This window comes from Scyliorhinus torazame, chromosome 4 (genome assembly GCF_047496885.1).
Source record: "Scyliorhinus torazame isolate Kashiwa2021f chromosome 4, sScyTor2.1, whole genome shotgun sequence".
Classification (NCBI taxonomy): Eukaryota; Metazoa; Chordata; class Chondrichthyes; order Carcharhiniformes; family Scyliorhinidae; genus Scyliorhinus; species Scyliorhinus torazame.
The window spans coordinates 194,712,405-194,728,482 of record NC_092710.1 but is presented as its reverse complement, the minus strand read 5'-3'; the positions used below and the strand labels follow the sequence as shown (position 1 = coordinate 194,728,482).

General features: G+C 48.7%; 1 protein-coding gene across 1 annotated transcript in view; it reads left to right on the top strand.

Moving 5' to 3' along the window:
• The first annotated feature begins 9,174 nt into the window (after window positions 1–9,174).
• The window catches only part of gckr (glucokinase (hexokinase 4) regulator), a 177,020-nt gene continuing 170,116 nt past the window's right edge, over window positions 9,175–16,078 (top strand). The window contains exons 1-3 of the mRNA XM_072499054.1: window positions 9,175–9,315; window positions 14,269–14,424; window positions 15,019–15,087. Of these exons, the coding sequence (XP_072355155.1) occupies window positions 9,259–9,315; window positions 14,269–14,424; window positions 15,019–15,087 (282 nt within the window). The 5' untranslated portion in view covers window positions 9,175–9,258. The remainder of the gene's footprint in view (window positions 9,316–14,268; window positions 14,425–15,018; window positions 15,088–16,078) is intronic.

Below are 16,078 nucleotides of genomic sequence, written 5' to 3'. Positions count from 1 at the left end.
CTGATGTGATGCCTGCATCACGTTGCCCAGGGTGATGAAATGCCCCAAACAGACACTAAGATCACTGCCATTCAACTGCTCAACTGTTAGATATTGTTCAGTGCTGCAAAACCCATTTGTCCATTACACACAATACACAGTGCATTTGCATAAAGTCTTTGAATGCCTCGTTAATGCTTGTCTGTGTGAATTGTCCAAATGGATCCAAGCAGCTTTGGCTGTTTCTAGTATTTGAGAAATAAAGTATCCATAGCAACGGTGTCAGCATTCATGAGAAATGCCTCTTTGCTGTGACGATGGTCTGACTTATTGCAATTGTCACTGTCGTTGCTACAGATACTGCTCAATCATCAAGGTCAGACTGCAGTGCAGCTAGAGAAAAATCATCACCATCTGCCTGAAAATCCCCTCCAACCCACCCTCCACAAAACCCCAACAACACATGTCACCCGCAACAAACTCCCCCATAAAACATGTCACCCAACGTCTCACTATGTCCTTTCTGTGTCCCTCAGAATAAAGCGGATCATAATCGTCAGGAGCACCAGAGGGCGAGAGGCGGCATTGCACATATTTGGGTCCACACCCTCTCAGAGGAAAAGGCCCTGCAATTCACGGGGAAGGCCAAGGAGAGGGCAGCGGCTGCAATGGAGTTTGGTATGCATCAAACAAGTGAGAGCTTAATGCAATGCAGATGTCTCTATCGCAAGTGAGTCAACCCTCTCCATCGGACCAGTCCTTCGCAAGATCTCACCTTATGTCTGTGGTCTTGCAGGATCGCCAGCAGATGAGGCCGGACTGTCCAGGGTCACTGCCCCACATCCAGACTCTCAGAACACCACAGAGCACCACTCTGGGCAAGACGCCGACGTCTCACGACTACTTTCATCAGCACCATCCACTATCGCTAGTGATCAGGCTCCTGGGTCACCCTCTGATAAGCACCATGCTTCATGCTGCAGCCCATCAGGTGGAGGCAGGGAACTCCCGAGAGAACAGGTGGTCAGAGGGCTGCCCGATCCCAGTGAATAGTCTTCAACCAGGCAGATTTTGCGCGACTGTAAAAGATGATCCCATCACTGTTGCAGATGCAGAAGCAGAGCAGAATCTACAGGAAGGTGTCAGAAACTTTCCAGCGATTGCAAGTCCAGTTGGAGGAGTCCAACCGCCTTCAGGCGCACAAGGTGGTGCCTACAATGTGTAACACCCAGACCAATACTGAAAGGGTAGCTTCCATGGCAGAAGGATTGGGGCAAAACTTCAGAGCCGTGGGTCAAGACATCCAAGGCTTGCGGCACACTGTGCAGTCCATGGCTGAGGTGCAGGAAAGGAGAGCCCAGTCAAGGGGCATTGCTGCGACCATCCAGAGCTTGGCCCATTCACAAAGGGTCATGGCTGAGGGCATCAAGAGCATTGGCAGGGCACTGACTAACTTTTGCCAGTCACAAACGGACATGTCACAGTCCCAGAGGGACATGACCGAGGCAGTGAGGGACATGGCACACTTGCTGAAGGACATGCCCCAGTCTCAGTGCACCATCGCTGAGGGCATTAAGGCCATGGTTCAGACGAGGGCCTCCAGAGCTGGCAGTGTAAGGTGACGGTGGTCCCTCTGCAGCTCACTTCAGCCTCCCTCCGTCCCATGGAGTATCCCAGGAGCCAGCAAGCACCCCGAGGGAGGCAAAGAGATAGATCCATGGCAGCGGTGGAACACCTCAGCCCTTTTGTATCCCCCACCACCATCTGACACTGGCACATCTCATGGGCAGCAGGCAGAACAGGCTGACATGTCATCACTTGTGACACCCAAAACCTGGCCAGTCCCATCAAGGCCCAGGCCCCCAGAGAACACTCGCCAAGGGAATCACAGGGTGGAGGGCGAGACAAACAGTAGGTCACCTCCACTTCTGATGTGCTGTCCAGGGTACCACCGAGAAGAAGCTGTAGGCCACGAAAGAGTAGAAAGATAAATCACAATAAATAGTCAGGGCAAGGGCGTACATATTGTAAATACTCACCATTAAACACTTGTGCACCACCAGTCCGATCTACCTCTAACCGTTGTATCACGGACGTGGAAAATGGGTGGGGGGGTCAGGGCGCCCATGAAACTTGAATGTTCCACGTGGTTACATCCCCACTGAGAAGGGGCAGGGCATGGGGGCAGCAGTGTGAGATCACCTTGTAAGACTGTATTCCCAGTGTGTGAGCCCCTAACTATTCACCATCTCCCCCAAACCCCCACCCCCTGACATATTTGGCCCCATGAGAAGGAGTTACCAGCTCACATGCAGGGATCATCGGGCAAGCAGAGGTATGTTATCCTAAAGACAGGAATCAGTCTTTGTCAGACAATGAGGAAAGCAGATCTCATCTCATATCATCCTCCTCTATCCCGTGGACAAGACCTGCAGATACAGCCAACCCAGAAAATCACCCTGTGGTGATGCTGGTATGATCCTCGGAGACGGGAGGGGGAGCTGTGGTGGTGGGAGGAGTGGAACGCTAGGGGGAAGGTGGAGTGAAGGACTGAGCAAGAGGGAAGGGGTAGAAGGATTAAGGAAGAGGGAAGGGGTGGATGGACTAAAAAAGTGGGAAGGGGTAGCTGAGCAAAGGGAGCGGGAAGGGATGGATGGACTGAGGGAGAGGGAAGTACAGATGGATTAAGGGAGAGGGAAGAGGTGGATGAACTAAGGGAGAGGGACAGTTTGAGAGTCTCAGGGGAAGGTAGATGTTGCGTGGGGGAGGGGAGGATTTGAAGCGGTGGAGGGGGGATAGAGGTGGACTGGACCTCAGAGCTACCGTTGGCTTGGCCTCCCAGTTTGTAAATTGGGAGGTGATGATGTTGTCCCATTAGTGGTGGCCCTGGATCACACATTGGGCGACCTGCCCTGTCAACTCAGGCTCCACGCACGGGTCTTCCTGGAAAACACCCCCGTCCTCCTCGTCAATGAGGCCTGGTGTTCTTTCTTCTGCTCCAGCATGTCACCCTGCCACTGCACAATCTTACAAAAGACACAGCAGGCCACCACAATGCTCGAGTCCCTCTGTGGGCTATAATGGAGAGCCCCACCAGAGCGGTCCAGGCAATGGAAGCACATCTTGAGCACGCTCGATGGCACTCCTGGTTGCGGCTTGAGCATCATTATAACATTTCTTCACCTCGGTCTGGGGACTTCTGTCAGGCGTCATTAGCCATGACATCAGGAGGTAGGCCTTGTCGCCCACTAGCCAACCTCTTACCCAAGGGAGCGCCTTGAAGTTGGCAGGAACCAATGGGTGCACCAGGATGAATGTGTTGTGCACACTGCCTGGATACTGGGTGCAGACGTATTGATGTGCAGCTGGTGGTCACACACCAACTGCACATTCTTGGAGTGGAAGCTATTCCTATTGATGAAGGACACCCCTGTCGAACCGGTGATCGGGGGGCGAAATGCATGCCATCGATCTCCCGCTTGACCTGGGGCATGTCAGCGATAGGGGCAAATCCTGCTGCTCGGGCATTTTGTTGGGCTTGGTCCAGGTTGAAGGTGGTGTTGTCTGATGCCTGGGCGCTTAGGCCAATCATGACAACACGGATGCACCTGTCCATGGACTTTTGAGAGATCCCATATCGGTCTTCGCTTGATCCATAGTATGAGCCAGAGGCATAAAGGTTCAGAGTGACCTAAAAGGGAAGGATCCAGTGGAATGTGGGTCGTATAGACCCATATCACTATTAAACACGGATGTGAAAGTATTGGCTAAGTTGCTGGCCGGGAGGATGGAGGATTGTGTCCCGGGGTGGTTGCAGAAGATCAAACTGGCTTCGTGAAGGGCAGGCAGCTCGCGAGTAATATAAGACGGCTGTTGAATGTGGTGTTGAATCCGTCGAGAGCTCTGGTACCGGAGGTGGTGGTGTCCATGGACTCGGAGAAAGCATTTGATCGGATGGAGTGGCAGTACTTGTTCGAAGTTTTGGGAAGGTTTGGGTTTGGGCCGAGATTTATGGCATGGGTGCGGTTGCTGTATGTGGCACCAAGAGCGAGGGTGAGGATGAATGATATGAGCTCACGAAGCTTTGACTTACAAGGGGTACTAGGCAGGGGTGCCCGCTGTCGCTGCTGCTGTTTGCGCTGGCCATAGAGCCATTGGCGATGGCTCTCAGGGGGTCGGCAGAGTGGCGGGGAATTATGAGGGGACAGAGGGAGCATCGGGTGTCGCTCTATGCCGATGACCTCTTGCTGTATGTTTCGGATCCGTTGGAGAGTATGGGAAGGATTATGGGGCTGTTGGGGAGGTTTGACGGGTTCTCGGGATACAAGCTGAATGTATGGAAAAGCGAGGTATTCCCGGTGAATGAGCTGGCACAGCAGGCTAATTTAGGGGGGATGCTATTTACGATAGCGAGGCACAGGTTTAGATACTTGGAGATTCAGGTAGCGAGGGAATGGACGGGGCTCCATAAGTGGAACTTAATGAAGCTGGTAGAGGAGGCCAGGGAGGATCTTAAGAGGTGGGATACACTGCACTTAACGTTGGCGGGGACGGTCCAAGTGGTGAAAATGAATATTCTGCCGAGGTTCTTGTTTATCTTTCAGGCTCTCCCGATCTTTATACCAAAGGCCTTTCTTCGGAAAGTGGACACAATCATCTTTGACTTTGTATGGGCGGGGAAGGTGCCGAGGGTGGGGAGGACCCTGCTACGGAGGCAGAGGCAGCGGGGGGGTTGGCGTTGCCAAACTTGCTTCATTATTATTGGGCGGCGAATGTGGACAAGGTGCAGTGGTGGTGGGAAGGAGAAGGGGTAGAGTAGGTTAGGATGGAGGAGGAATCATGTAAGGGGTCTAGTTTGAGGGCTATGGTGATGGCAGCATTGCCAATGGCTCAGAGTAGGTATTCAGGGAGCCCTGTGGTGCAGTCCACAGTGAAGATGTGGAATCAGATGAGGAGGCATTTTAGGGTGGAAGGGATGTCAGTGCTAACGCCGCTGTGCGAAAATCATGGGTTTGAGCCGGGGGGATGGATAGTGTCTGCAAGAGGTGAAGGTAAGTGGGGCTGGTCAAGGCGAGGGATTTGTATTTTGAGGAAGGGTTCGCCAATCTGGATGAGCTAAGGAAGAGGGTAGAGCTGCCGAGGGGTAATGAGTTCAGGTATCTACAGGTTAGGGACTTTGCACAAAAGGTCTGGAAGGGGTTCCCTAGATTGCCGGGATACACCCTGCTGGAGCGACTGCTGCTTCCGGATGTGGAAGGGGAGGGAAGAATTGGGGATATATATGTGGCTGGGGGAGCAGGGAGGTGAGCGGGTGGTGAAGATCAAGGAGAAATGGGAAGCGGAGTTGGGAATGGAGATCCATTGGGGAGTATGGAGTGAGGCACTGCGAAGGGTAAACAGGACTTTCTCTTGTGCAAGGATGAACCTGATACAGTTTAAGGTGGTGCACAGGGTGCATATGATTCAGGCGACAATGAGTGGGTTCTTTCAGGGGGTAGCAGATGAGTGTGAGAGGTGTGGGCGGGGGCCAGCGAATCATGTGCACATGTTTTGGGGTTGTGAAAAATTGGGAAGTGTTCGCGGTCTTAGCAAGAATAGTGGAGGAGGAGGTGGACCCGGACCCTATGGTGTCGATATTTGGGGTTTCAGAGAAGTCGAAGCACATGGAGAGGAGGAAGGCCGATGTCTTGGCCTTCGCCTCTCTGATTGCACGGCGGAGAATTTTACTGGAGTGGCGGCCGGCATCGCCACCGGGGGTAGCAGCTTGGTTGGTGACCTGTATGATTCCTGCGGTTAGAGAAGATAACGTATGAGTTAAGGGGCTCAGCAGGTGAGTTTGAGAAAAGGTGGAGGATGTTTGTGACTGTGTTTGAGGAGCAGTTCGTCTCAGGGGTGTGGAGGGGTGGGTGATGGGGAGGGGGGGTGAAAAAGGAGAAAAATCTGTACACACTATAGTTGATTATTGGGAAGAATGTTTCCCGCGGTGTTTATTTGCTGTAACCTACTTTGATACAAGTTTGAATAAAACGCGTTTTTTAAAAAAAGGTTCAGGGTGACCTGATGGTCACTGGGAGCAGGTGCCCTCTTCCAAATCCCCGTGGCATCAGGTGTGCCACCATCTGTTGAGCCCGAGTCTTTGGCGGCACATGCGACTGATGGGGGACTGGAGCGTCAGAATGGGGTTGGCAAATAACAATGATCCTGTTTTTCTGCCAACGCTCAATTACCCATTGGATTGGGAAACCCACTGGTGGTGTTGGACAATGGAGGATCCAACCCAGGTTTGAGAGTTTGTGGAGGACGTGGAAAGCCTGCTGAAAAGTTTGGAACATTCTGAAAGGTAAATGTAAAGTGTTTCACACCTTCACTATGTCGAGCCAGAGTGGCACCTCAGTGACAACAGCTCATGACCCCCATCTCCACCACACAACCTCACGTAGCTAGCACTGCCACAACGAGAGACAAGCAGCAGCTAGGAATGTCGTGGAACAGACTATTGGCATTCTGGTACAATGGGCCAGATTTTCAAACCAGTGTCGGGAACCAGGCAACTGGGAGAATTCCAGGTCCCAACCCCTTGCCTCAACTCCATCACCACCTCATTTCCAGCCTGCCCCCTGCCAATTCTCCACTGTTATTTATCACCTCACCATGCAAGGCAAAGGGAGCAGTGTCGGTGAGTATTTTGCAATGCGTTTGTGTGATTTGCCTGAAATAGTGAATTTGCTGGAAGTATGTCGAAGCTGCGTAATGTGAATGTGAGACGTGGAGCAGTGATATGTATGTCATAGAATTTCATAGAATTTACAGTGCAGAAGGAGGCCATTCGGCCCATCGAGTCTGCACCGGCTCTTGGAAAGAGCACCCTACCCAAGGACAACACCTCCACCCTATCCCCATACCCCAGTAACCCCACCCAACACTAAGGGCAATTTTGGACACTAAGGGCAATTTATCATGGCCAATCCACCTAACCTGCACATCTTTGGACTGTGGGAGGAAACCGGAGGACCCGGAGAAAACCCACGCACACACGGGGAGGATGTGCAGACAAGCGATGGCGATGTATTGTTCTGATTTCTTCCTGCTCAATAAGACTCTCCCATTTATTTCCAGCATGCAGGTAGCACAGTGATTAGCACTGTTGCTTCACAGCGCCAAGGTCCCAGGTTTGATTCCCGTCTTGGGTCACTGTCTGTGCGGAGTCTGCACTTTCTCGTCGTGCCTTCGTGGATTTCCTCCGGGTGCTCCGGTTTCCTCCCACAAGTCCCGAAAGACGTGTTGTTAGATGAATTGGACATTCTGAATTCTCCCTCAGTGTACCCGAGCGGTGTGAGAGTGTGACAACTAGAGGCTTTTCACAGTAACTTCATTGCAGTGTTAATACTGTGACACTAATCAAGATTATTATTATTATTATCATGCACTATAGTATGTCTTTTAAGAGGTTCAGGCTGGGTTTCAGGGTTGTCGGCTACCTTTAATTGGTGCTAGGCTTACATGAACCTGGACCTCCTGGTCAGCGTGAGGCCACACTGCACTGCCCTTCACAATTCTGGAGATGAGAAAGGAGCATGAAGCTTGTGTGCTGCTTACATCATTTCTGTGAGGCACAGGGTAATCAGATAATATGATCCCCATGCCCATTAACAGGCCTTGTCCAGTTTTTAGCCAGTACTATAATCAGTAAAGTGACATATTCAGTACTCACCCGTTGTTCTTAATTAAATTGATACAAAAGACTGGCTGTTCCAATGCCGGTTGACTTCAACCCAGTCCTGATGACTTCAATACTTCCGGAACCATCTTAATTTGTATATATGAGATATTCCTTCCTGACATTGTGAGCCCAGCATTGGGGCATGGGTGGAAATTGGAATTTGCATGCGATTGATTTCTCTTCCGTCTCCCACAGTGTTAGAGCTGGAGACCCTCACACATCTATCATTACCCTCTCCTATTTCTGATCTGCATGCTGTCCAGTGATATCATCCATCAGATTCTGTACATATGCTGATAACACCCAACTTTGCCTCACCATCACATCTCTCAACCCATCTACAGCCTCTGGTTTGTCATGCTGCTTGGCTGACATGCAGTTTTGGATGAGAAAACATTTCCTCCAATTAGAATTGGGAAGATCAAAGCCATTGGGCTGGATTCTCCGATCGCCAGCACCAAAATTGCGTTCGGCGTTCGGCCGGAGAGTCCCGTTCATGACGGAATTGGAGGCGGTGCCGTTTATGTGATGCTCCACCCCCTCAAAAACAGAGTACTCAGGGAGTACACTGCATGCAGTATGGACGACCTCAGGACGTCACCTGAGGCCCTGCCCCGATGCTCTGGCCCCGATAGGCCGAGTCCCCGACGACGTATGCTGACACCGTTCGGGGACCTCGCGTGGCGCCTGCGGACTGTGTCCAGTGCCACCACAGTCGGGGGGGGGGGGCCATTATGCCGGCAGGGCGGGCTTCTGCGGGGGCTGGGGGGACCAGTGGGGGGTGGTCCTGGATTGGCAAGGGGGGTTACAGGGGGCGGTTTTTGGCAGGCCGGGTCCGCGTGCGGCCGGCGCCATGTTGTACAGCGCAGTGGCTACAAGCCCCCACCGTACGCATATCCGGCCACGGACCTGGCCGTTCTCCGGCCTTAACCGCATGTAAAGCTGGGCCTTTCCGTTCCACGGTTGCTAGCCCCCAACCGGGCAGAGGATTGGTGTGGGGGCACCGCCGACTTTCTGGTCGTTAGACCAGATGGATCCGCAGGATCAGAGAAGCCAGCCCACTGCCTTTGGTTCCTGGCTCAAAAGACAAAAGATCATTTACTTCCATCTCCATGACAACACCCATTTTACCACCGGCTTCAGCTCATCCTAGTCCAGTGCAATAGTTCAGAGGAAGTTAGCTCTTCTGGGCAATTGCCGGGTAAACCCTCACGTAGGAGCTTCTTCGTAGGATTCCCAGCACTGCATAGGGGTACCTCCCTAAATATGACGCTGGGGAACCCGGACGTTGTGGGCCATTGAGTTTTTCCAGCACTTTCTGTTTTCGTTGATTGCCACAAAACCCAATTGCAGTCCCAGTATTCAATGACATGTTGAGTTGACGTGTAACTTTTTTGATTAATCATTAAGCCGGAGTTTGACCCTGTTTGGAAAATAAGTCTGACTGCAATAGTTGGATAATTAAAATATGGAATGAACAGATCCCAAGCTAATCTTCAACCAAATATATATTTTGGTAGTTCTTTGCAGACTTGTTTGATTTCTGGGAGCTGAACAAAATGATGAAAAGCACCAAAAGATTTGAACATGAAACTCCACACCCAAGGAAATGGGAGGTAAGCCATTCTCTTGCTAATTGGGCCTCTTCTGACTTCTGGTCACATTTACATTGTCAGAATTAATAACTAGAATCTAATGATAAGGAGAAAATCTTCACTTACTTAAAAAGAGTAATTCATGTCATGGCTTTGCACAATCTAATTTTACCTGATGTATTTTAAGCGATTCCATTTATTAAAGAGCTCACCAATTTCAAGGACCAGGTTCTACAAAGGATGGCAGTGCACGACCTGAGTACACTAGTGATTTCCTTTTAACCAATGTTCGCAGTGACAACAAAGTGAAAATATTTTTCACAAGTTATCAATAATTGGTTACCCGTAAATCATAGAATCCCCACAGTGCAGAAGGAGGCCATTCAGCCCATCAAGTTTGCACTGACCCTCCAAAAAAGCACCCTACTATGCCCACCCATCCCCACCATATCCCCATAACACCACATCTTTGGACACTGACGGACAATTTAGCATGGCCAATCCACCTAACCTGCATGTCTTTGGAATGTGAATGGAAACCGGAGCACCTGGAGGAAACCCCCGAGAAAAGTGCAAACTACACACAGTCATCTAAGGTGGAATTGAACCCGGGTCCTTGACGCTGTGAGGCAGCAGCGCTAACCACTGTCAGGAGAAAAATCAAGTGAGTGGGGTATGGCAGGAAGATTACCCATCCCCCCTTAAATCAGAGGTCCTGAAATCACACCATATGGTTTTAATAATGAAACTGGTTAGCACCATTGTTAAACTGCAGGTAGAGAAATTCCATGTTAATGTGTTCATTACTATTACCACACAGCATCATTTTACCCCATATGTTCAAATACAATTGATATGTATATGTTGGTGGAAGGGAATTTTATCATGTTGCGCTCAGTTTCCAACTTAGCTGTTACAATTATCGTTTAAGCACATATTTGATTTTCAAAGTGAAAATTAATAACCGTAATGAAATCTCACTGTTCAGAAGTTCAAACACCCAAACTTTAACCATGGTCTTAAGTATTAATAATAATAATAATAATTGCTTATTGTCACAAGTAGGCTTCAATAAAGTTACTGTGAAAAGCCCCTAGTCGCCACATTCCGGCGCCTGTTCGGGGAGGCCATAATGGGAATTGAAGCCGCGCTGCTGCCTTGTTTTGCATTACAAGCCAGCTGTTTAGCCCACTGTGCTAAACCAGCCCCAACGAAATCAAAGTTAGAGAAATACCTTTTTCATATGTACTGCCAATAGGGATGATGTGATGCATTGAATATAATATGGGTCGCAATTTACTGGCCTCATCCCGCCCGACTTGGTGTCGCAACGAGGCCGTTGAATTTTGTGAGAAGTCCCGACCTGGATCTCGCCTGCGCTGAATGAGATCCAGATCAGAATACTCAAGGCTCATTTAAATATGCATGCGCCGGATTCTCTGGTCTCAAAGGAACTAACAGCTCCCCAACGAGGCCTTGACCAGGTGTTGTTTGGTACTGGTCAATGCAAATGTAGACCAGGCTTAAAGGCACCTATGGGGTCCCCCAGGCCTTGGTTGTCAGGGACAGGGGCACCTTGGTTCACTCTCTCTGACAGCTGGGCATCTTGGCACTGCCATTATGATACTGCCAGGGTGTCTGGGTGGCACTGTCAGGCTGGCAGGGGCAACACCAGGATGTAAGGGTGGCAGTGCCAGGGTGCCAGAATGCCACTGCCAAGGGTCAGGGCCTGAGGGTATTCATGCCCATAAAAGGGTGGGTGGGTGATGAAGGGTGGGGATCCTGAAAGGAGAAGGCCCAAAATGGGGTGATGGGGCAGCCTGAAAACGGGGGCCTTCAACAACCTCAGAACCGGGTGTTCCTCACTTGGGGATGTGTGGGGTAATGCCCATGTGTGCATGGGTGACATTGTCTGTAGGTGGGTGTGTGGCGGACCCTAAAGCTCACTTAGAGATCGGGACACCCTTTCAAAATGGTGGGCCGATCTCTGAGGAGCCGATCTTACTGGCGAGTTCAGCTCTCCATTGCTGAAAACATTCCGAAGTGTGGGCTAGACCAGGGAGAAACTCCCCAAGGCAAAAACAAATGACTAAAAGCAAGATTTAATCAAAACCAAAATCAGAGTCCATTCTGGGCAGGAGTAGCGGGGTTGTTCCTGATGCTTGCAGTCAGGAAATGTCCCCCTCCCCGACACATTACTTAGCGTCATTTTTAAATGGCAGCCCAATCTCTCGACCCCCCAAAGCCCCAACTCACCTGTTGGGGGTCTACAAGCTCCCCCCCCCCCCCCCCCCCCCCACCCCGTGCCCCATCACATACCAGCAAAACCCAGGCCTGATCTTCGGTGTGAGCAAAATGCCAGCTTGGCATCTTGGCACTGCCACCTGGGAACCCTGGCAGTGCCAGGGTGGCACCCTAGTGGAACTGCCAAAGTGCCAGGCTGCAGCGCCAAGGTGCTCAGCTGGGACCAGCAGTGCCAGGCTACCAATCTGGCCAAAGGCCGACCAATTCCTTTGATCATTTGGGAGACCCCGCAAGTGCCTGTACTTCTGGCCCCTGGTTATGAGGACCAGTACTAATCAGCGCTCAGCTGGGGTCTCCTTGCCGAGGCTGATAGATGCCGGGTGACCGTTTAATCCAGTGTCAGCATGGCTAAGTTGGTTATCAAACTCATGTAATGCTGTGAGACTGGGTCCCGCCCATTATGGGTGGGACACAGATCGCGATACCTCGCAAGAACTGGTTAGTTCTCGCCAGGCGTAGCAACCATCGGGAAACCTGAGAAAGGCCTCTCCAAGGATCTACTGGCCATGGCCCACTCCGATTTCGGTGGGACACGGCCAGTAAATCGCGCCCTAATTGTGGGTAAATACCGATGTCATCTCAACCAAAAGGCTGCGGGAAAGATCCGGCCAAATAAACCCAAAATGACTCTGAGAAATAGTTTGGCTGAATTCCGCTCATGAAGTCGAAAATGGATTGATCAAACCTTTCCTGTTAGATCATTTTATTTGCATAATTTGCTGGAATTAAGGCGTATGTGTCATGACAAGTCCAATGTGTCAGGCAAGAGCAAAATAGCTGCCAATCATAGAGCTTTATTGGTGCCAGGGGGAAAAGACCAGCCACTTGGGTGGGCGGGGGGGTGGGGGGGGGGGTACAATGTCATGGGACACTGGTACCAATGTGTCATGGATGCCAAGGAGATAAAGGAGAGGGAAAGACATTTTTTTTGTTGGCCGCCTCCTCCAGGTCATTGGAGACCCCTGGGTGGTCGGGGACAGGGCAGGGTGGTACCCTGGCTCTCCCTCTGGCACCCAGGTACCTGGGCACTGTCAGCATGGCACCTTGGTACTGCCACACTGTTTGTACACTGCTTAGTTGTTGCCGTTGAATTAGGGTGAAGGCATCTGATTTGAAAAAATATTATGAGCATCGGAGCATAATGGGCCTACTTAACAACTTGCTCTTAGTCTCCTTTGTGCTAGTTAACTGCATTGGGGAGCTCTGAATCCCTCGAATGCACAAGGCACTACAGGTCTCCACGTTCACTTTCTGGGGAGAGGCATTCAATGCATTTCAGCACACTGGGTGCCCACCACTGTAATACTGGATTTTGTATGAATATCCTGGCTATATTTATATATATATACCATCAGTGATACTGTATGGGAAGCATAAAGTAAACATTAAACTAATTACATGACTTTTAATAGTTAAGCAGTAGATTGTTATTAAAGGGATCCACTCCTTGTTAAATATTTATTAAAGTGGTATGGTAGATTTGAATTAACTTTAAAATAACATTTTTCTTTAACCTAATGATACTCAGACTAATAATAATTTATTCTGAAGCCTTTTTAATTAGAACACAGTCCCAATTGGAAGGTAGCCTCACTGGTCACTGTAGTTTTTCAAATCTTAGATTATGATAGTACTTGGATGCATGCGCCAAAAACCTTACAATAGTGAAACAAAACTCATTACTACAAGGGCTAATTTAAATAACATTTCTATTATCAGTACATGCCCAAGAATTGTGAAAAGAATTATGATGGCTGGGCACCACTGTGGGTGATTTCCAAAAAAGATGGTTGCGGTGACATTCTGGCATTCTAATATCCAATACTCCTTCAAGATGTGCCTAGAGTTGAAAGTTTAGTTGCTTGAAGCCAAATGGGAAGGCAGACCAAGCAGGATGTGAAAAGCCTGTCTGTTCCCTACTAGTCAGATTAGGTTAAAGTTAATCCCAAAGCATCAGAATTGCTATCACCGAGAAAAGCAAAACATTTCTAATAACGTGGAAATGGCTTTTTAGTCTTTTTTTTATTTCAAAAGAAAAGAAAATCATTCAACTAAACCATTAGAACACTCACCTACAAGCTTTGCCTAAATCTTAAGCCAATGGATGGCACCTTGAATGGTGCAACACCCCCTCAGTACTCAGTGGATGTGTCAGTCAGGTTTATGAGTCAAACCTTCTGACTCAGATGCAAGAGTGGTTGAATTGAACCAACTGTTTGCAAATGGCAATGCATTCCCATCCCATGGGATTCCCACAATCAACCTACTTACATTAAATCTATGAGATTCCAGACTGTTGAGTGTTCTTCAACTCACAATGATAACCAGGCAACAGGATTTGAGGGTTAGAATGGGAATAGAGTAATTTCAAATTGCATGCCCACTTTAGTTGGATCCAATTGTTCGTAGCATTTTCTAGCTTTTGCTGTGAGAATGACAGCAGGAACCAATGAAGAACAAGAAGAGAATCCCCACTCAGAAGCATTTTATGTTGTAAATGCTAGCTGTGTTTTTGATTGGAGAAAATGATATTGAAAACTCCTTGGTTCTAAATTTGATCAACTCTCAGCCCGTTTGCTGCTTTTGCATTGATCATAAGCTATTATATATTTTCCTTCTCAAGAAACAATTGTTGTATTATGTGAACTTCTCAATGCTTTTTCATTGCAGCTTGCCGGATATGAACCCATGCTCTCCATCACAGAGAAATCCAACCCCATAACATACACAATAGACAAATCAGATCCTGTTCAGATTGTACAACTTTTAAAAGAATGTGATGCAGAAATATTTCGGAAGGAGGATAACAGGGTTACCAATTATAAGGTACAGTGACTTCCTATACCAACTAACTGTTTTAATTATGTTTAAATAGACTCGGCAAGTCAATTGGAAATTCAAAATGGATATGTAATTAGCTGCTTAACATACAGATTGGGTTGAATTTACTCATGAATTAAACTGAAAACAAATGACATTCACACTTAACAGGCTTTCCAACTTGAGTGAAAACACGGCTTTCCCACTCATGCCCGCTTTCCACTCCCCAGTGGACGAGGACTGAGTTGCTTAAGTGGTCATAAATTTGCCATTTAAACGTCTCAATAGTCCTAAGGGTGGGCAGGCTAGTGGGCGCCCTACCCACCCCTTATGTTATGGGGTCTGGGTCGAGGGTGAGCGGGAAGGTGGTGGGCTAACCATCTGTCATACTGAAAACATTCCCAGTGGGGGGTTGGGGGGCATAAAATCCAGCGCATGCTCTGAATCTTCAAATATTAATAGATCCATGCCTGACAATAAAATTGCTGTCGGCAACAATAATGCAGCAAATCCAATTGTTTTCGTCCACACTAGCTTTCCTTAAATCAACTTTTATAACACACAAGTAACTAATCAATATATCTTTTGTTTCATTGACAGACACTGTACAGTGAATCTATTTTAAGAACAATGGTTGACACTTCCAAACAAGTTCAAGAACTGTTGAAGGTATGTGTCCTTGAGCAAGCAAGTTACAATTTTGACAATGGTGAACTATATTCATGGCATTGGGGAACATTTGATAGAAGTTGCTTGAGTAGCTGAATGTTTGAGGTAAATTTTACAATTTAACATTGAATGCTGAGCTTTGCACAAAGGGAAGGTATTTCAAAGATAATTTCACCCTACTCACAGACTGCATATTTTTCTGTCCCATGTTTTTTTTTAGAAATGTTTTTATTGAAGCATTTGTAATTTTCACAATTTAACATATTGACATTTCTAAAACAACTGCACGGGTCGACGCACAAAATACCCCCTTAAGTAACACCAAACAATAAACCATATACCCCACTTTCCCGCCCTGTCCCCAATTACCCGTATACTAAATTACTTGTCCTTATTTATCATTACCATGCCTCCTATTTTCCTCCCCCCCTCACTTTTTCCCTTTCCCCCCTTACTGGTGATGTTCAGTTTTTGTTAAAGAAATCGATGAACGGCTGCCAACTCCGGGCGAATCCCTGTACTGATCCTCTTAAAGCAAACTTGATTTTCTCCAGACTGAGAAACTCTACCATATCGCTGACCCACACTCCTGATATCGGGGGCTCCGAGTCCCTCCATCTCAGCAAGATCTGTCTTCGGGCCACCAGGGAGGCGAAGGCCAAGATATCGGCCTCCCTCCCCCCTTTGCCCCCGGATCTTCCGACACCCCAAATATTGCTAATTCTGACTTGGAGTTACCCTACCTTGCAGGACTTCTAACATAACATCTGCAAATCTCTGCCAGAATTCCCTCAGTTTCGGACATGCCCAAAACATATCAACATGGTTGGCCGGGCTACCCCCACACCGCCCACATCTGTCCTCCACCTCCTCGAAAAATCTACTCATCCAAGCTACCATTATGTGGGCCCTGTGGACTACCTTGAACTGAATCAAGCTGAGTCTAGCACAGGACGAGGATGCATTTGCCCTTTTCAAGGCTTTTTCCCAC